Source organism: Poecilia reticulata, chromosome 13, assembly GCF_904066995.2.
Source record: "Poecilia reticulata chromosome 13, P_reticulata-male-v2, whole genome shotgun sequence".
Lineage (NCBI taxonomy): Eukaryota > Metazoa > Chordata > Actinopteri > Cyprinodontiformes > Poeciliidae > Poecilia > Poecilia reticulata.
The window spans coordinates 24,581,505-24,602,892 of NC_088842.1; the positions used below are offsets into that span (position 1 = coordinate 24,581,505).

General features: G+C 38.2%; 1 protein-coding gene across 3 annotated transcripts in view; it reads left to right on the forward strand.

The window, feature by feature from the left end:
* LOC103475184 (chloride channel protein 2) overlaps positions 1-21,388 on the forward strand; it is a 104,288-nt gene that overhangs the window by 78,159 nt on the left and 4,741 nt on the right. For all 3 annotated transcript variants that reach the window (XM_081614548.1, XM_081614550.1, XM_081614549.1), the window contains exons 17-22: positions 1,101-1,285; positions 3,886-3,997; positions 5,567-5,637; positions 12,843-12,881; positions 14,660-14,764; positions 20,442-20,528. In XM_081614548.1, coding sequence (XP_081470674.1) covers positions 1,101-1,285; positions 3,886-3,997; positions 5,567-5,637; positions 12,843-12,881; positions 14,660-14,764; positions 20,442-20,528 — 599 coding nt within the window. The remainder of the gene's footprint in view (positions 1-1,100; positions 1,286-3,885; positions 3,998-5,566; positions 5,638-12,842; positions 12,882-14,659; positions 14,765-20,441; positions 20,529-21,388) is intronic.

The window sequence follows — 21,388 nt, forward strand, 5'->3', positions numbered from 1 at the left end:
TTGGTAAACCATATCCCAAAATAAACAAATATGTCAGTACTTGGAGTTTAAAGTAATCAGAGTAAAAAATATTCAGTCCCTTGGGTGTTTTGTTGATCATCATTGATAAAGTTTCCACAAGGAGTGAATACTTTTTATAGGTGTCCTACAAATTATAATATGAGGATTTTAGTTTGGGAAAAAAACATTCTGTTATTGACTGAAAAACATTTTGACATTATTTACTTTATTATTAAAAAGATTAAAATTCTTACTCTATTGGCAAGTAAGATTATATTAATTACTTTGCAGTGCAATGATTTTTGGCCATGTTTTTATGAGAAATTCTTGGAAGAAATGGTACACAAACTCCACTTCTGTTCCTGGCAGGTTTATGCTTTTGTAGTTAACCAGCCTGTCAGTGACCTACAGCTCCAACCTCGTCGACCTTTGTTCCACACATTAGTTCAGCACACATCTGTTTTTAAGGGGCCAAATAACATCTTAAAAAGGTTTTGCAAATCAGAATCCGTAATGCGGTGGCTCTAACGTCGGGGGTATCTTTGTTCGGTGTTGCCAATTTTGTTCTCCCAGTGCGCTCTCCAGCTGGTATTAATTTCAAACTTGCTGCAATCCCAGTTCTGTCCTCATCAAAGTGACTGATTGATAGAAAAAAACCTGCCTGGGCACAGCTTGCTGATGGCCTTAGTCACCTCATTAAAGTGCAAATTGGGTATTTCAACACTGTTTCAATTATACAGTGGTACAGGAACAATTAGCTGCGGCATTTAGCTGAACACCTAATCTGCACGCACCGTCACAAAGGCAGTTACTTTAAGCTGGCAACACATGCACACTAATTATTGGACATTTGCTGCCTTTTGGGCACTTGTTATGCAACTATGCAGACCTCTGCAGTACATTTGTTTGTTTGGAAGTTGCAGCCCTTTGCTCGCAGTATTTCCGTAAATTTCTTTCTACCCTCTCTGTTTTTCCTCCTTTGCCTTCTCTTGCACTCCATTGCACTCTGCTAATAAACTGCCTTATCCCTTTTTTTTAATCCTCCTTGGTTTTTGTATCGCTCTTGATTTCACCCTGTGTATCTCTGTCTCCTAACCCAGAGTCAATGATCCTGTTGGGCTCCATAGAGCGTGCCCAGCTGCAGTCGCTGCTCTCCCAGCAGCTCAGTCGCAGCAGACGCACGGACTACATCATGGAACAAGCTGCAGCAGAGAAAAAACGCCTGTCTGATGAGTCGAACAGCGATAGTGAGGATGGACGCCAGCGGGCCAGCCAGGAGGTCCAGGTTAGAGGTCCTTATTGACAAGTGAAATGCGTCTAAACCAGTGGTTCTTAACCTGGGTTCGATCAAACCCCAGGCGTTCGATGAGTCGGTCTCAGGGGTTCGGCGGAGCCTCTACTGCGGAGGTAAAGACACACTTGTGTAAAGTCGTGATGACGCGCCCCGCTTTGCCATCACTTGCTGCAGAGGATCACGTTACATTGCTTAGCCAATCAGTGCTGCGGAGGAGCACTGATTGAAGGAGTTCCACTTTCAGCATGGATTTGAACTTTTGTCTTTAATTACTTCAGCAAAGCTCACAGTTTTTACCAAATTCTTTAGCTTTTGGTGTACTTCTAAATCTGCTCCTTAGCCGCATCTTTTCGGGGTTGCTACTGCCTCTAGTGGCGTGGGGGTGGTAACACAATTAATATAATTACATTACTAAATCAGAATACCGCAAAGTCTTATTTATTTATTATTAATTTTTCATTCTCTTAAGAATGTAGAGCTAATTAAATGATCTAAACAAGACCGTAAAGTGGTTCTAGTTTCTCTTGACGGAAAACCTGTTGAAACTGTGGCAAATTTTAAATACCTTGGGTCGTTCCTGGACAGTCAGCTCAACTTTGCTGAAAACACTGACTATATTTTGAAGAACTGTTCTCAGAGACTCTACCTTTTAAGAAGACTTAGTGATCTTGGGGTCACCCAACTAGAGTCCAGTCGTCTTGAATTTGGGGGGAAAAAATCCTATTTTATTTATCACTACAGAAGGGTTCAGTGAATGCGCATATAAAACTGGTAGGTTCTGTACCTCAAAAAAGGTTAAGAACCACTGCTCTAAAGACAATGTGAGGAGAATTTCTCAAGAGAATTTATCAAGCAGTTATATAATTTGTACTAGATTCTCTGTGAAACTATTTCATATTTCTTTTTTGTTTCACTTAAGAAGAGCTTTGGGAGTTGATTTTTACAGGGCAATATCTTCATTACATATTCAGTGCATCTAATAAATACTTTATTTTTGGTTGTGTGAAGTTACAACTAAAGATTTTAACACAAAATAACACATTAATAAAAATAGTTTGCAGATGCAAATACGAAGAGCTTTACTATGATGTCCATAATTAAAATCCATTCCCCACAGAAGCCACCTGATTACTAAATGGACACCTTGAAGTTTGTGTCATTATAAATCCAGTTCTTCTGTGAAGCCTTGAAATGTTTGTTAGTGAAGGTCAGAAAGCAGACGGCATCATAAAGACCAAAGAACACAGTGTAAAGGTCAAGGAGAAAGTTGACCTGAAAACATCTTTGTTTTATATTTTTAAGCTAGCAGGCCAGACAAAGAGAGAATTATTACTTATAGAAGAAGCTTCAAGGTCCATGGAAGCTCTAGGAGATGCAGAAAGTCTATTGACAGGACAATTATTAGTTATACACTACAAATCTGTTCTATGGAAGAGAGACATGTAAAAAATAATAAAAATGCTGAAACAAGCCAGGTTATTGGAGTTTGCCGCAGGAGATGTAGTAAACCTTTGAGAAAGATGCTCCACTCAGATGAAACTGAATTAAACATTTTGGTCCTACAAAACGGTATGCAACATAGGAAAACTACAACTGCACATTACCCCTGAAAATGGAGTTCCCCCACAATGTGAAACATGCTGTGAGGACACTTTTATTCAGCAGTGACAGAAAACTTGGTTACCATTATTGTGTAGTGGGATGAAACTAAATGCAAGATGATGGTGAAATAAAACCATATTATTTCTCATTTCTCAGTAGTTTCCATTGCTTTGAAATGAAAGTGAAACATTTAAAGTCAAATAGCTTAGAACTAGGAGTTTGCTTATTTACTCTAGAAAAAGATGAGAGAATGTGATTTTTAAGGCAAATGGACTACTTATGATGTAAGCATTCACCTAGAGACAAATTATAAAGTCTTTCAGGAATGCCTTATTTTAATACATCAACAATCTACACACACCCATGTTTAAAAGACAACTCTGGTCCTAATAGATTCAGCAATTAGAAGTTTATTTGTTTACTCTGCAACGCTTGGTGTCCCACCAACATAATGCAGCTAATCAGAGAAACACTTCTGTCTAGAGGAACTCTCAGACAATTTTGTTGAATAATGCATTCAGTTATAGGGAGACAGACCTCTAAAAAGTGTAACTACCTTATATAATGGAACTGGAAACTTTAAAAATATCATTAACAATGAATATTAAAACTTTTTTTTCACATAAGCTATCACTTCTTTATGGCTGAAACTAGATGTTTTCCCCACTTTCTGAGCATCAATAACATAGCTGAGCAAAAATGTCTTCAGGTCATGAAAATGGCTGAAAGAAAACCCACTGCAGTCATGAAATTTTAAATCAAAGCCAAACCCACATTCAGCCTCTGAACTTTATTCCTCCCACTGGCCTCTTGTGTCTTTGTATGCATTTTCTTTTTTGTCTTGCCTCCTTCACTCCCTTGATTTGTTTCCATCTCTTCACTCTGCTGAAAGCACATTCATTTATCTAATGGATCCGACGTTAGTGAGAGTGATGGAGCGTTAAGGGAAGATTAGGTGGTTTAGATTTCATCTTTGTGTTTGTGCTTAGATTTCTACTGAGGAGTCCACCTTCAGTCCAACTCGTCCAGCTAGTCAGAAGCCTCTGAAACCTGCACTGAAAAGATCGTCTGTTGTGGAGAGACTAACTGAGCTTCCCACTAGTAAGTAACGACTAAGGTAATAGTAATTATTTAATCCCAGTAATACTTGAAGACTTCTGAGTGGCTGAACATAAACGGCTTAAAACACTACTCTAGGTTCACTATGAAATCTATAAACAGAGACTGTCATTCCACCTTGACACATGCAAAGGAGGCATTCTTTTCAGAAATCAATAGCAAAAAACAGGTTGCTGTGTATTGGAGACTTCTGCCCAGGTCCCTCTTGAAAATGAGATCTAGATCTTTTACCTGGTTTACCTGGTTAAATAGAGCAACAAAAAAAAAATCAACTATCACTATGCCTTAGTTGATAGGTTGACAAACCCTCCTGTGACTGAACTCTATATGAGTCTCCAATGACTTTACCAACTTCCTTCCAGAGAAAATAAAAAATAGAGGGTTAATTTGCACATTAACACCAATTTCACTTCTATTCCTATTCCAAAAAAATGAGAAATGCAGAGAAAATGACTAAATTTCACCAACTCAGCCACAAAAACCTAGAAGAAATTAAAAATCAATTAAGCTCCTCCTACCCACAGCTTTCCTTAGGAAAGCACTGCCTGTCGTTGCATATGCTCTGATTCAAATGGTAAACTCTTTCCTCTCATCAGGTGTTTTCCTCCAGACTTTAAACACGGCAGTTATCAAACCACTGATAAGAATAAACAATCTGGAAACATCCCTACTGCAGGTTCACAGGTCAAATTTCAACCTTCCATTTGTCAGCAAAATTATTGAAAAAGCTTTGTTTCAAACTCTTAAATAGTTTAACAGTGACAAACCCATTTGTCTTTCAATTTGGTTTCTCTGCTGACCACAGTACTGAGATTGTCCTAGTCAAAGTGTTCAGTGACATAATTATAGACTATGGAAGAACCACAGTACTGGTTCTGTTGACTTTATTATGAAGGTGACTGGCAAATTGGGTTGGACTCTCTGGTACAGAAGTCAGTTGGTTCTTTGGGTCAAAAGGTAACTTAAAGACCTCTCATCAAACATGCTAACACACTCTAAGAAGCCAAAAAAGTTTGTAATTACTGAATGATGAAGTTGGCTTCCGATTCTCTTTCTATCGGTGATAAATCTCTCACTTTGTAAACACAAAGAAGCAAGAATTTACTGTTCCCCAAATAGTGTTGTGAACGCATGGTGTATATCACTCATGTTTTTTTATACCTTCATCAGGCAAAAGCCGAGGTAAATCTGATGTTGAATTATTTCAGCTTTTCTTTAATGGAAAGTGAGGAGCTCAGCAGACTAGGAGACTCTGAATAAAGAGATTCTAGGAAAGGTGCTTCAAACATGTCACAATGGGAGACGGGCTTTGACTGACATGGGACCAGCTGGAGACATTATGTCTGTTTGTTTGGGAGCATCTTTAGGTCATTTTAGGTCACAGCTAGGAAGAGGTGGCTGAGGAAGAAAGCTTTGGAGAGATTTAGTGCAGACTACTGTCAAAACAATGAAATCATGACTAGTTAGGAGAACATTATCGGTTTGAATATTTATCTACTGATCAAACAATATCAAGCAATGATTGTGAATGTTTCTATTTTCCCTTTGCAGGCCCACAGGACCATTCTGGCATAAAGAAGAAGAACCTGTTCTGCTCCAGTCCAGACGTAGAAGGTTTGGAGGTGAGAGAACCATGTCCTTGAATGCAGCCAATCAACAGGAGCACAGACACAACACACACACACACACCTACACGCACACACACACACACACACACATACACACACACGGTGACTCACATCCTGCCGTTCACACATTCAGTGCACCCACACAGTCCTATCCTATCTCTCACAAACAGTCCTTCACGCTTTACAGTACAGTACCTCCCACTCTCTCACACATGCATATTCAGAAAACACACACAATCTTAGGTGGCTTCTATTTAAACTCTTTCACTTCATCTCAGCCTTGTGTCCTGCCGCACTTTATTTTATCCTGCAAATGGATTGTTTTACTACATTGACGTTTTGTCATGTCAGTGTTTTCCAGAGGCTTTTAAAAAATATTAATGCATTTACAAAGTCAAGGTGACGTTCAGGTTGTTAACTTTGTGTGCTTGTCTCTGGTCACCTTGGAAGAAAAACAACAATATGGAGACCCCAGTGTCTCCTGAGCAAAGGAGGCCACCCAAACGAGTCCGGATATCTGTTGTGGTAAGAGCCACCGTTCTGGGCTCCCAGCATGCCTGGAATCCGCTCTCCAACAAGTCCATCTACCGATCAATCTATTGTCACACAGCCATCCCATTTCAGGGCTAATCCCGAACGCCGATGGTCAGCGATCTGGGCTGAACTCAGCCAAAGCTGTCTCATTGTGCCAGTGTAGAGCATCCTCTTTCTGATCCAACCTGTAACCTGACCACTGACCTTTCTCTGCTTTTAACTGTTGATATTGTAGGTTTTGGCTTTGATCCATACAGCTTAACCAGTTTTCGTTGGTCTGCTGGTCAGGGGACATACAGAACACTTGACTGCTAACATGTCACTGCTGCCTTCTATTGATTCCACTGCCTCAAAGTGTCCTTGTATCATCAGTTAAAAACGTCTTTTTACCTTGGACAATGGACCACATAAAAAAGCACCACAAAGCAACATAAAAAAACAACAATAAACAAACCCATAATTTACCAAAAAAGGAATAGGCTGAAGCCAAGCTTATTCTTGCCTATCCTATTTTACCTAACAACCTACCAAGACATCTTCACAATACATACAGTATATGTCTACTTAACAGCGTAAGACTTTATAATTTTACATTTTAGAGCTCTTTTAAAGCAGAAAGGACACAACTTAAAATCATCATTCATTTCATTCCACAGTTTCACACCAATAACTGAAACACATCTAGATTTTACCTGGCTCTTCTCTTTTGCGCTTTCAAATATAAACAAACCTTGCAAATTATATTTATTCTTTCTTAGCTTAAATAATTTCTGAATACCAGAAGGAAGACTTTTGTTCAATGCTTTATACATTATTCCCAGTATTTTTATATAAACAATATCTTTTAATTTTAATATATTACTTTTAATGAAGAGTTTACCAGATAATGATCTACATTTTTGAGAAACCTTTTTCTTGAAAATGACTTGATCAGAATAAAACATTGCATCCTCCCTCTGACAGAATTACAGTTCAGATCATGTTGGTGTAACTCAATTAGAAATATTATTGATTTGGACTTGAAGCACTGAAAGGGCTCCATCAACCCAATTATTGAAGTCTACAAAATTGTAATCATTCTGCAGTGCAGGGATGTCATGTCATTACTCTTGCATCGCCTCAGTGTGTGTGTGTGTGTGTGGGTGTGTGTGCGTGTGTGTGTGTGTGGGTGTGTGTGTGTGTGTGTGTGTGCGTGTGTGGGCGTGTGTGTGTGTGTGTGTGTAAAAGCAAAGTATACTGCTGATAAATGACACTGATCAGTTTTGTTGACAGAGAAAGGAAAACCACTGACAGTATTGTGGGCTTCAACCATGCATCTCATCAAGCTGTTTGAGTCCAGAACCATATCCAGTTCTGCTCTATAAAGATATTTTTTTTATGTTGTATGACCACACAGCCTAAATTAAACCTACCTCAAAGGATTCCTTTTTGATATTTTAGAGTGAGGTTCTTTGAAGTTATAATCAGTAATAACTCCCTATGGTTAAAAAAAAAAAAAGATGTCTTATCACTAGGAAAAGAGATGAATAAGCGTCCAATTGGCATCACTGCCAAGCTCCTCTGTTTTAGTGAAATTGGAATCCCAGTATCGATTCACCAGGACATGTTGAGATACTTTTTTTAAAATTACATACTTAGTCAAGCTTGTTTGTAGCAAGGGCACCATGTACATCTGTAAGTCATTTCTACTCGCATCGAACTCACTAAAAAGGAACCTATTATCTGAATTTTCTCTAATTTCATATTCACTCTGAGTTCCAAATCTTCGCCTGGATATTTTTGCTTATTTTAATTGTACAAAGTTCTTTAAATGTCCTGTGAGCAAATACATTTGCGCATTTATCTATAACAACTGGAACTTTCAATATCTAGTGGTAATTTTCATAATTTACCCTCTATTAAGAGTGCCCCTCAGATTAATTTCACTTTCTCCTACTGCGGGAGTGAAATGAGCATAATAACCCGAGATTGGCTGAAAGCGCAACGTCTCTCCTTTCAGAAACCGTTGGAACATTTCAGATAGCTCAAAGTATTGCGGAGTTACGGTACTGCAAATTTGACTGTCGTCGCCAACACATTCATGTCCAGGTTTTACATTTTTGACAAGTCCCCATTCTTTAATCACTTTTGTGTCAATGATGTCCTGTATTTAGACTTTTTTTTATAAAGTTTCTTGTTGCAACCTTCTTGCTTTTACAGTTACTATAGTAAACTTGTGTTCAGCTTGTGCCCTGCCACTCTTTCTGCTGCTAAAGAATCCATTTATTTAGAATCCACTCTGGAGAAAATGTCCCATCTCTTGTAACATTTATAGTCTTAAGTTACAGATCTTGTTGTGGTTGCAATAAGTAGCCGTATGTTTCTTTCAAACTTGTAATTTATTGGCTGAAGCCAATAACAAAAGCTTGTGAATAGCCAAACAAAGCCGGTATGTTAAACAACTGTGAGTTTCCCCACAGCCCGAAACTCAGATGCCTGGCAGTTAGATTTACTCTGTAAATAAGCTGAATTTAAACACAAAGTTTACAATTTTACAACCTCTGAAGCCACTATTTAAAGTTTTGGGTGTATCTTTATGACTTCAACTTGTATATTTTGCAAAAAAATACATTACAGCATGACACCCTGATGACAGCAAGCCACAATATTTGGTTAAAGCCAGAGCAGCACCAGGTCACCAATTCGCACAACTTCCACACCCCAAGGGTTGGAGTTTATTCACAGACTGGAAAAATTGACTTTAATTTGAAATGTTCAGACAATATTAAAATTTTTTTAAACACAGTATTTACCATAACCTTAGGAGGCAAAATTCCACAAGGCAATTTTACTTCACGTCAGATTTTCAAGTCTGTCAGTATTTATTTATAATGTTTATTATTAATTGATGGACAGCAGTCAATCTGCTTCATCTGCTGCTGCCAGTTATGATTTTAATCAATGATTGAAGGGTATTTTTGTGAAGCTCATCGCCCAGTCTGTGCTTAGGCAGATGGAGCAGGCGTTGGACCAAGGAATCTTTTGGGGTTTTTAGGGAACCAAGGAGCATGTTAATCATTCCTGTCTTTCAGAGGGACCTGTTTGTGGAATCATTTCAGGTTTTGAATCCCTGCAGTAGGTGGTAGATCAACTTATGGCTTCAGCCCTGACCCTTCAGCAGCTCTATTCTCAGTTCTTCTACCATTCCTTGATTTGTGCTCCCCATTGGACATCTTTGTCATGCTTGGCGACTTGTGCGAGGCCCTCCTCCAGTTTTTTGTTGCTCCGTCATCTTGCCCACAGTGCCCGCCTGCCCTTCATTTGTTCTATTGTGACTGTGAAATATTAATGCAGGGCAGATGACATCAGGAACCTGTTGCACAGATTGATGATTCCTTCCTCGCCGTTTTCTCATTCTTCTTCTCCCACTCTTACGTCCCTCGTGCTTTATTTATAATCGCTTGTGGGCTTGTATTTTTCCTTTTTGTTCATTTTTGTTTTTTCTGACAAATTCCATCTTTCTCTTTATCCATCTTTTTGTTGAGTTTTTGCGAGTTATTGAGAAATATTTGTGCCAAAAATTGCCATCAGAAGACTGAGTACTTTCATAAGGGGCTGTAAAAACCACTACAGTGTTGTTGGTTATATTTTTCAATGTGTCTGTAAAATAAAAACAAATTTAACCTGTGGCTCAAATAAACAAATTGTAGAAATAATTCTACATAATTTTATTAAAATGTGGGATTCCAAAACTGGTTTGACATATTTATCCAATGTTGAATTCTCGAGTTATAAAAAATAACTCGAGAACTCAACAATTATCTCTGAAACAAAGACGCAATAAGTCCCCACGACATCTGGAGCCTTCAACCCCTGAGCACGATTAGATACATCTCCATATTTTTGCATCCGGCTTCACAAACTGGAGGGCGTTCCATTAAAAAAGCAGTTTGGAAAGTGAGTCAAAGCTTCTTTCTTGCTCTACTTTACAACTATGCTGCCATTTGTTTTTGTTTAGTCAGCATGGAAATGAAAATTGATGGTCTTGGCTCACTAAAACTGATTACAGCAGCTGTTTATAACCTCACATTTGGCCTAATTAGAATGTAAATGTTTGCAAAGTGGAAGTTTACTGACTAAGAAAGTGAAAAGCTTGTTCTATGCAATTTATTTATTTATTGTGTAAAGTTTAAAACAGACAGTGTTTCAGTGTTTTACAGGCAACCAAGCAAGCTGTTTGTGAAGAATAAACCAGAACGTTGCGACTAAAGCAGCTTTGCACCTCTTTTTTGATACCCCTTCCTGACCCAAAGGATGCAGTGAAGAACAATTCCAGATGAATGAAAAACTGCTGTCGTGACTTAAGCTCAGGAGTGTGACGGTATTAGTACTTTAGCTGCAACATAGCAGAAAAGAAAGACCCTGCAGAGGATAGTGAGGGGAGCTTTATAGCAGATTTCTGTTTCAGCAAGGTTGCAGGAACTGCTGAGATTTTTTTAACTTATTTTTATATTATCTAGTTTGTGTTGGTGATTGCAGAGAAACATTTCATTTTGTTATCTATCTGGGACACAATGAAATGCTTGATTGATTTGTTTTAAGTTCATGTTTGTATTTCTGCGTCATTCCACTTTGTATGACTCGGGTCATCGAAGTCGAATGCTACTGGTGCCTGGTTGGATCTTAATGGAAGCAAATTCTAAGCAGTGTTACAAAGACACCGACTCCATTAAAAATGTCCTTCAGGCATCTGATAAGCAGAGTATGGAGAGAACTGGATGGAGTTCCTGTGTAATTTTAAATAAGAGAGGAAGGTGAATTTCTTAAGAAAAAAATTAATGTATATAATGTGATGATGACTGCTTTGCACAAACTAATTTTAGAAAACTTTAAAGAGAGAATCTTTTGTTTGCTTTTAGGCAGTTGAATTTTTTAAATCACTACATGCAAGTTTTAATATAAAGATAGAAAGTGAGCTGCTCAAAAACTGAGAACTGTAACTATCTGTCTGACATAAAGTAACAACAGCTTAACATTTCCTGCAGTGTGTTTACTAGTTTACCTACACTGTGGTATAACTAGACAATGCAGTTTTGATCATTCCCTTTTTTTGAAATGTATTAAAACTTTGACTTTGATTACTTTGTCATATCATTGATTATCCAATCAACACTTAAATAAACAAAATATTTATATGGATGTTGAGCAACATCAACCAACCTAATAGACTAATATTGCTCCACATGTGTGACAATGTCTGTGAAGATTCTAATTTGAAAAGCTGGGGGATTTTCTGAGTGGGCAGATAGAAATAAAGTGTTTACTCTACTGGCAGTTTGCTCCCGCCACCACTGTATTGATTCAAGTCTGATCATACATCTTCAAATTAAACAAAAGTTGTATCTTCCTCACAAAGATACAAATTGGTTGTGTAAAAAACCAGCAGTGTAGCAGCATGATCACACAATAAAATTCAGAAAAATCCAACTGTCATTTTGAGAACATGTACTCAATAGACTCGAAAAGTCACTTGTCAAGATGGGACTGTTTAAAATTCCCAGTGGGACAATTGTTGGTACCCCTAACAATTAGTTAAAGATGATGAAAAGTATTTTATGCATTGTTGTTTTCAGTTATTAATAGGATTCAAGAACTTATAATTAACAATCCATCACTTCTTTACCCTAACCCTAACCCCATGTAATAGGGGTATTACTATCATGTAACACAGAGTTGCAGTTCTTCTAGCCACTGGATACTGAGCTGGACGAGGTCTCATATTAATCTCGTCCCCACAAAAAGTGAGTAGGATGATAATGGAGGATAAAAAAACTACAACAAAGCATGGGGTCACCAAGTCCTCACAACATCCATATTTCACTTTATTTATTGAGATGCTTGGGACTGATGTTGAAAAAACTTCATTAAAACAAATCAAAGATGTCAAACCTGAATTACCAAACTCTCTAAACGTTCCAGCCTTGTGAAATGCTAAAGGAAATAAAGCTTAGAATGTTTCTCCCCACTCCATCTAACGTATATGATTATGGCTGGATTTTAGTTTTCAGTTTGAAATTGTTTCTGCAATAAAGGATGGATTATCTGATTTATTTATTTTAATTTTAATTTTTTAACTCATCTTTATTTTGATGCTAATTTGTCATAATTTGTCACAGAGGCATGAAATCACACCTTACATTAATGTTCTCCTCACCCACATCTCTGCGGGTTTTAATATGGTCGCCTGCAAATCTGTGTTTGCTGGTTCTATTCAAACTTGTCAAACAACGATATCAGGCTTTCTATTGAAACTTACCACAGATCTTTCTTTATAATGAACATCTACTATGACATCTCGTATATCACATCTCGCGCACTTATTAAATGTGCTCCTGTCACTCTTTTAGTCTGTCATTCCATTTCTGTCCATTTGTCACAAGACATTGGTGCAGTATAACATTCTTGATGTCTTCCATGTGTCTCTGCCTTCTGTTCTGTAGCCTAGAGGGTAGGACTGGAAATGAGAAATATTTAAGAAAGTAACAAAGGAACCAGAACTCTCTTTCATTTGTTTACCATGTGTTTCTGATATTCTTGATTCTTCATGTTTTAGCTGTTTTTAGCTAAAATATGAAATAACCTAAATTTTTGTTACTGACTTCTCTTCTATTGCTTCTCATCTACAGGATGACGGAGATGTGGAAGACGACGTGACACTTCGTGAGGTAAGACCCTCAGTTGATGACACAATGTTTGTATTGTGACACAAACTTCCCAACTAATAGGAGCTCTCTCCCAGCAGAACACTGCAATATTATACATATTGACAGCTATTAAAATGTCCCTGATGATGTCTTTAAGGTAATCTGAGTTAGTGTTTGAAGAATTGAGCTGTCCAGAAAGGAAATGGGGCGCAGCAGTCGTAGTGGCACCCTCCAGACATGACCATGAGGGAAATCATGGAGGTTATGGTTACTACCTTTCTGTCCCTGACTGAATCTTCAATAATGCAAGAGGAGTTCAATTTCAAAGTTGTGATGAAAGCCAGGCGTGGTGTGTGCTGTTCTGTAAATGAGAACTCTGTTCATAGAAAAGTAAGTGGAGGATTTTTTTTGAATGAGCACTTGGAAGAATGGAAGATTTTTAGGGGAAACTGATTTTCTAAGTCTTACTTTTTATGAGTATTTTTGTTTTATTATTACTGAAATGGTTAGCAAATATGTAGCAATGCATCACATGATGATATACTACATTGGGTTCACAACTATGAGACAAAGTAGGATGGAGGTATGTTTTTATTATTATTTTTATTTTATTTTTTTAATATTGCAAAGGTTTTGCAAATCACAGAAACTAACTGGTCTTCAGTTATTCAGTCTACTGTCGATTCTATGATTCTCTTTGTTTTGTGATGACCTTAATGTCTCATTTGTATGTTCGTAAGTGGAGTAAGGATTTCATTAATATTTAGCCATGAATCTCCTCTGTATTGATTTATCTGATTCAGGTTTGATCATTTTAATATTCTAGTGTTTGAGCTACATTTGATAGTGTAAAATACTGCAGTTGGAATTTGTTTTTTATGTTTAAAGAGTTTGCAAACTTTCCAAACAAGCATACATGTAGCCTTTAAGAAAGTGGTTGTTGAAATTATATTTTAGTTGTGATCATCTTGTAGATGGGATTTATCTGCTGTTTTCGAGGGTTAGGTTTGATGCTGGTGTCACACAGAGGAACTTCTTTCAAGTCTTCGATACATGGAGACTACTTTTCTTTCAATCTGTTCTCATTTCAAAGCCTATGTTTGTCTTACTGGAAAGTCTTATTATGCTTGATGTCATCACAGTCCGACAAACCTTGGCCCTTCACTTTTTTCAATGTGCCCAGATGGGTCACTTACCCTGGAGTCGTATATTTTTGGATATGACATCATTCATAATTCATCCATCAACAGAACCTCTCATTTCCTTTCTGTCAGAAACATATTCCTCACCCTTTTTTTCTTCCTTTCGTTCACTCAAATAACGTTCACCTTTCATAAATCTGCCATGTCACTGCTTCTGTCTTTGTCTCTCTTTGTTTGCCTCTGGTGCTGAGCAGCATTGCAGTGTAGGTTGCCTTTGATTTATAATCACTCAGCGCTGCATCTGTGCCACTAAATGGATGTGATGTGTCAAATAGTGGTTTGGAAAATATGATGCTTTTGTCAGCTGATCACAGGCTGATATTAGTCATAAAGACTTCATCTGTTGTCAGTATTTTTTGAACATGCTTTTTTTTTTTTTACAGCCTAATCACAAAGATGTACAGCCAATAAAGACAGGCTCTAAATGTGGGAGTTAGTTGTTTTTTTTTTTTTTTACTGAGAATGTTTAAAATCCCGTTAATCGAGGTACATTGACCACTGACACTACTGCCAAGCACTTCACTGTTTTTGCCATCTTTCTGTCTTTTTAAGTTTTTGCTGAACATCTCTGATCCTTCAAATCTGTGTGATTTGCAGATTGCAGAGTGGGAGGAGAGCCAGCTTGATGAGCAAGTCAACTTCAACAACTGCAAGATTGACCCCGCCCCCTTTCAGCTGGTGGCGCACACTTTGCTGCATAAGGTCTGATTGGAGCTACAGCTGCTGTTTACCCTCTGTGCATAAAAGTGCATCCTTCCTGATGTGTGCGTTTCTCAGTGTTTAGAGGCATTAGCCAGTCGCCACTCTGAGCTGCACAGAGCCTTGAAGCTTTACAGTATTCACAACCCTTCACCGTTTCCTCACAGTTATAAACATCAATGCCAAGGTTTTATGGTAGACCAACATGAAGTAGCACATTGTTGTGAAGTGGACAGAAAATCTGACAAGTGTGGTGTGCACACTTTTCAAATTGTATTTTGACACCCTTGAGTGTTCTGATCAGATGAGACAAATCTTTTGCTTTGAGTCAAATTACTTTGTGTGTTGGAAAACTAGAACTGCACATTATCCTGGACACATCATACTGTCAAGCATTTTGGTGGTGGCAGCATCATGCTGTGGGAATTCCTTTCTTCATCTGGTACACTAAAGGGCTGATGAGATGAATAAGTTTACCTTCCAGAACCAAAAAAGCCTACGCATACAGCAGGTGCTTCAATTAAAAAGTTCACATTAAGATATGGTCACATGTTGGGAAGGCCCAGTCAAAATCCAGACCTAAATCAAAAAACTATTTGTGGTGAGACTTAATAATTTACATTTACTAAGTTTGAGCTAATTTGCGAAGAATGGCAGATATTTAAATTTTTAGGTATGCAAACCTAAAGCATCATATAAATAATAGCAAAGGACAATTGAAGTTAAAAGTTTATTACCTGCTGTGTGAAAGAAAGGTGTTTCACTCTTCTTTACTTTCTTTCCTGCTTCACATGTCTGCAGCCCTCTGGAGGCTCAGTCTACAGTCACGTAAACACAGCTGTGGGTTGAAAACTTCATACAGAGTACACCTGCATAGAGCTGCTTTGACTTGCTAGCGGCCATGGCTGCACTTAATGTCTCCCATCTATAATGCTACCGTGGCTCTCCAAAGTCTTCGGGGCCCCGTATGAATACTCTTTAAACATTTAAGAGCGAGGGATCCTGCACCAATCCATCTCGCTTCCCTCCTTCCACTGCATCCTGCAAAAAGTCAACATCACACACAATCTCCCTCAACATAAACGGTGCCATCACTTTTAGAAGAAAATACAAAGATAAATTTTCTGATGATTGACTCATTTATTCATTGATGATAGTTGGTAGAATTCTATCTACGTTTGTGTGCCAAAGGACTGTGGAATAAATATAAACAGGTTGTAGCTGGAATCTCTGGTTGCTGATAATTAGTGTGCTGCTGATCAGTTGATTGTGAAAAGGCCTGTGCAGCGGCATCAATCAATGCACCTCAATTTAAAGAGATGCTGGCGTCCTCACTGAAGCTGCTGCATTCTCCTCTGGGATACCTATTTGACAAATTACATTGCAGCTTACCGTGGCCTAAAAAACACTCAACGATCTTTTTCTTGGCACAGCCTTTATTTTCTGTGCTCTGTGGGATCAATTCCAGCTATCCCAGATGGGGAAAGTCTCCCAAAACTAAAGTGCAGCTTGCCTCAGAAATAAAAACCATCTTATCCAGCAGAAAAGTAGTTGAAGATTTTAATTTTTCTCTAGCTGCACAAATTCACCTTATACCAGTGTAAAATCACTTTGTAGATCCCAACTGGAAATAGTAAATACTATAATCAGGCTAAAGGATGAAGTAGAGCAGAAATATATATATATTTAATCTTTCAATAGGTTTTAATTGTCTATTGCCAACCTTGCAGCCTGGGGATTCCACAATGATTCATCTCCCTTCAGTTCTATGTCTGGGATTTTTCTTTGGTTGGACTTCAACCAGGCCACCTACCTATTTTTTTTGTGTTGACGGTACACATAGTTATTAATCTACGGTGTGTGCTGATCAAATACATATTACCGTATTTTCCGCACTATAAGGCGCACCAGATTATAAGGCACACCTTCAATGAATGGTGCGCCTTTAAAACGTTTTTCATATATATGGCACATAAAATAGACGCTACAGTTTGGGTTGGCCAATGTGTTCCGTACTCAATTATTACACATCCACATTTGTAAAGAAGTGGTCCCCGAGTACTTTATATAGTAGTCTGCCCCAGTTGTTTCACTCATGGTGTTGCGATATTGTGCCCAACTGCTTTCCGGTTAACACAGACCAACCGACACGCTGCTGCTGCAGTCTCCCCCCCCCCGCCCCTCCCCAGCTTTAAATGTATTATCAAACTTTATTAACAAAGCAGCGTTCTGACAACTATCCCAGCATGCACCGCGCACTTCTTCTTCTACAGGGGAAAATGAAGTCGGCGACTGCTTACCGTAGTTGCTAGACCTGTTGTGGCTCAATATTGGTCCATATATAAGGCGCACCGGATTATAAGGCGCACTGTCGGCTTTTGAGGAAATTGAAGATTTTTTAGCCTTATAGTGCGGAAATTACGGTAATTACTTCCACATAAAAATACTTTTTTTGACTAAAAAATATGTCATAAAGCATTTTTCTCCTTTATGTCACAAGAGTATCTAAAATGATTTGATTCTTATGTTTAGCAAATGGATTGCTGTAAAAGTACATGTGCTTGAATTCATTAACTTGCGTTAGCAATGGTTCACCACAAAGGAAAGCATGCAGTGATCATCACTTAGTGTTATAATAGCCACACGTGAAAAAATTAATTGCTTCCAAAAATATTGCACTTGAAATAACCTCATGGAGAGAAGTTAAATGTCAGTAAAGGAGGCTTCAGGAAGTCCAAGATTGTCCAGCATCTCTTGATAGAAAGCAACCAGTAAAGAGCTTCTTTAACATTATAGCAGGTGGACTTAAGTACATCCACATAATAAAGCAAACTTATGACAGAAAGTATCAAGAAAGGAACCATTTTGTTTAAAAAAAAAACCCATCCATAACAGACTCAATTCTGCAGAAAGGACAAGGATAGACAGCAAAGGTTTGGGGCAAAGTTACTTCCTCTGATGACTCTCCCTTCCCAGTGTCTGACGCATCATAAAACCCCAACAAGTAAAAGGTGAACAGCAACAGTGAAGAACGTGATACATTTTATGTGACATCCTGTCATTAAGACATGTGTCTGCCTTACACTATGCAGATGAGGCAGAGTGCCAGTGACTAATTAGATAATTAGTCACTGGCTAAATCTGATGCAGTGTCTAATCCAGTGGTTCTTAACCTTTTTTGAGGTACCGAACCCCCCAGTTGCATATGCGCATTCACCGAACCCTTCTTATTCCAACCCCCCACCCCACCCCTCTGAAACACAAAATACTTTGCGGTATTCTGATTTAGTAATGTAATTATATTAGCTGTGTAACCACCCCCACACCACTAGAGGCAGTACCAACCCCGAAAAGATGCGACTAAGGAGCAGATTTAGACTATAGAATTTGGTAAAAACTGTGAGCTTTGCTGAAGTAATTAAAGACAAAAGTTCAAATCCATGCTGAGAGTGGAACTCCTTCAATCAGGGCTCCTCCGCAGCACTGATTGGCTAAGCAATGTAACGTGATCCTCTGCAGCAAGTGATGGCAAAGCGGGGCGCGTCGTCACAACTTTACACAAGTGTGTCTTTACCTCCGCGGCAGAGGCTCCGCCGAACCCCTGAGACCGACTCATCGAACCCCTGGGGTTCGATCGAACCCAGGTTAAGAACCACTGGTCTAATCTTTCTTGAGGATAAATGAACTCAAACATGTGGTAGCTCACTCACAGACCTCAGATCAGCCTAAGAACACTGGCCACAATGAAGAGTGGGGTCAGAGTGTCGAGCACTCTGACCCCACGTCTCAATACAAAACTGATGGAGCTCCATGTCTCAATACAAAACTGACTATAGACATGTTAAAAGATTGTAAAATTTACATTTTTGATATCTGAGCAAGAAACTCTACAGGCCTTAGTGCACTGAGAACATTTGTTCACTAGTCAATGGGCAGAATTCGACAAATAGGCATGATAAGTATAATGACCTTGAGTAAACATGCTACCATGTAACTGCTTTTGATTAAAGCAGAAAAACAAGAATAAAGGAGCTGTTTTATTCAATGTATTTCCGATAACACTTTATTTGATGGGATGTAAATAAGAGTGACATGACACTGTCATGAACATGACATTAGCCAACTTTGTCCCCCCATCATGTGTCCTTAGGCTAACATGGGTCTTTATGTGGCTAAAGTTGACATAGCAAAAAACACAAGCACTGTCACATCAGCCAAGTTGCTAAATAATGCACATAAACGATAAATTTGACTAACATATTAGCTTTTAATTTGCTAGTTTAAAATTGGAAGGAAAAAACCTATTTGCCTGTCTTTAAAATATGTTTAAAGACAGGCAAATATGTTTTGATATTAAGGGCTGACCTTACAGTTATGGAGTTTAATATCTTTAGCTAACATTATAGCTAACATTAACTTTCAGCAAGGTGGGATTGGCTTGAATTGCCATTTAAAGGTATTTATCACTGTTATAACCATTTGACTGAAAGCAAGTCTGCTCATCTCACAGCCTCACCAGTGGCACTATAAAATAACAGCAGTTCATCGGAAAAAAATCAGAGGAGCCAGCCGAAACAGAAAGGCTTAGTGGCTTTTTATGTAAGGTTGACTCCATTAGGCAGGTCTGTCTGGGTCCAGCGTGTTGTTTATGATTGTAGCATTCTTCATTTGAATTTGTTCTGTTATTTATGTTTTTGCTTCTGTTTTCTGTGAATGCAGGAATTTCTGTTTGCAGTATTTGTTTCATTTGATTCTTGTTTTTGTGTGTTTGGGAGTTTGCATAATTAACTTGTTTGCAGCTCGTTTTCAAATCAATCAATCAAGTTTATTTATAGCACATTTCAGCAATAAGGCATTAGCTGTGCGTTTACGCCTGTTTGCTCATCTTGGCCACCATAGTGCAATCAGTTGTCTGCCTTAACAATAATATTAATATTGGATGTTAATATCAAGCCATATTTTTATTTCTGAGCATCCCTCATGTAAATTATGCATAGAAACGGGTAAGATGTTCATGTCTGGTAGCATGAAAATTTACAGCATGACAGATTTTCTTCAGTTTTAATTGTTAAATAACAAAAATTACATAATTAGCTTCTCAACAGCTGAATTGTCAAGTGTCTGATTATTCCAAAGGTTTTGAAAGAAGATTTCACTTTTATCTCACTTCAACACGTGTGTTGATTCCTCTGTTCAGCTTTCCATTTTTAGCTTCTAGCTATTTGGCATCTCCACATACAGTTGCAGCTCTTATGTGGCTGTTAAACCTCTTGTGTAGCCTACTGCACTAATAAAGATGCTTTGCTACAAAATTTGGTTTATTATTGTTCCATAGCTAAGATAACAAAAGCTTTTTTTTATGTGCGGTTTTAACGGATCCAATTTTCCAACTGTGAAGGTAATTAGCTTTGGATAATTAGCAACTGCAGGGATAGTATTTTTTCCCCCTTTTTAAAGTGTGAATGTTCTTGGAAGTGTGGCCCAGGGATGTCCAAAGTATCTGTATCCAATTTAGCTGAACATGTTCAGTGAGTGTCTTGTGAATGAAGTGTTGGATAATTAAAGTCAGTGGTGCATTTCCTTAAATGAGCTCCATTTCAAGCCTGAAACATTCACAGAGCTGTCTCTGTGAAGGTTCTGGTTGGCTCTAAAGATTAATTCCATCTTTCATCTCTCATAGACTCACAAGCTTTTCTCCCTGCTGGGCCTCGACCACGCCTACGTCACCAGCACCGGCCGTCTCATCGGGGTGGTTTCCCTCAAGGAGGTAAGTTTGGTTTTTTCCTCCTTTTTGTGAGAATTGATATATAGTTATTGCAGAATCGAATTCTGCTCATATCCGTGACATCCATTAGCACTGACAGTGCGTTTGTTGTTTTTAAAACTGTCTCATCAGCAGAGCTGTTGCTGTGCTAAACTAGCATACAGTTACACAAAGGCCTTTCAGTCATCTTTAATAATTCCTCTTTTCTGCCTGTGATTTACTGTGGCAGACATAAGGCTCTTGCAAATTGCTGTCTCTTATCTATTGTCTCCGTCTGTCCTCTGCCCACGTCCCTCTCATTACATATCTCCTGCCTCCCTAACAGCTCAAAACCTCACTCTTTTTCAATTGGCCAGGAAGTAGAGAGAGAGCTGTTGCTAAGTGCAGGCTCTGCTTTCCGGACCCTGACATTTAAAGCTTTTTTGTGTTTTGTTCCGCCATCAGACAAAAAGTCCACAGCAGACAAAAGCTGTTCTCCTTTACAGACATTCCTATTATATCACAATATGTTTAGCACATATGATGAAGAAATCACCAGATTTCTTCCTTGAGTTGTTTTCAACCTGATACAGGAAGACTGTTGTGTTTTTTTACTGAAAAAGTTGTGTGAATCTGAAGCAAGCACATTGAAAACTGTTTCAAGTGTAAAAGTGTTTTTTTCTTTTTTTTTTTTTTTAAATAACCACTCGCCTGGTTTGGGTAAAAATAAGTCAAACAAATTTTAGATGAAATAAGGATTTCTTTCTGTAATTAATGATTAGAATAAATAAAGTGGATGCAATACTTTACTGTGACTAATAAATGGGAAGCTAAAAAAGCTAAACCTAAATTTATCTGTCCAATTGAAAGACTTGTACTTTGTC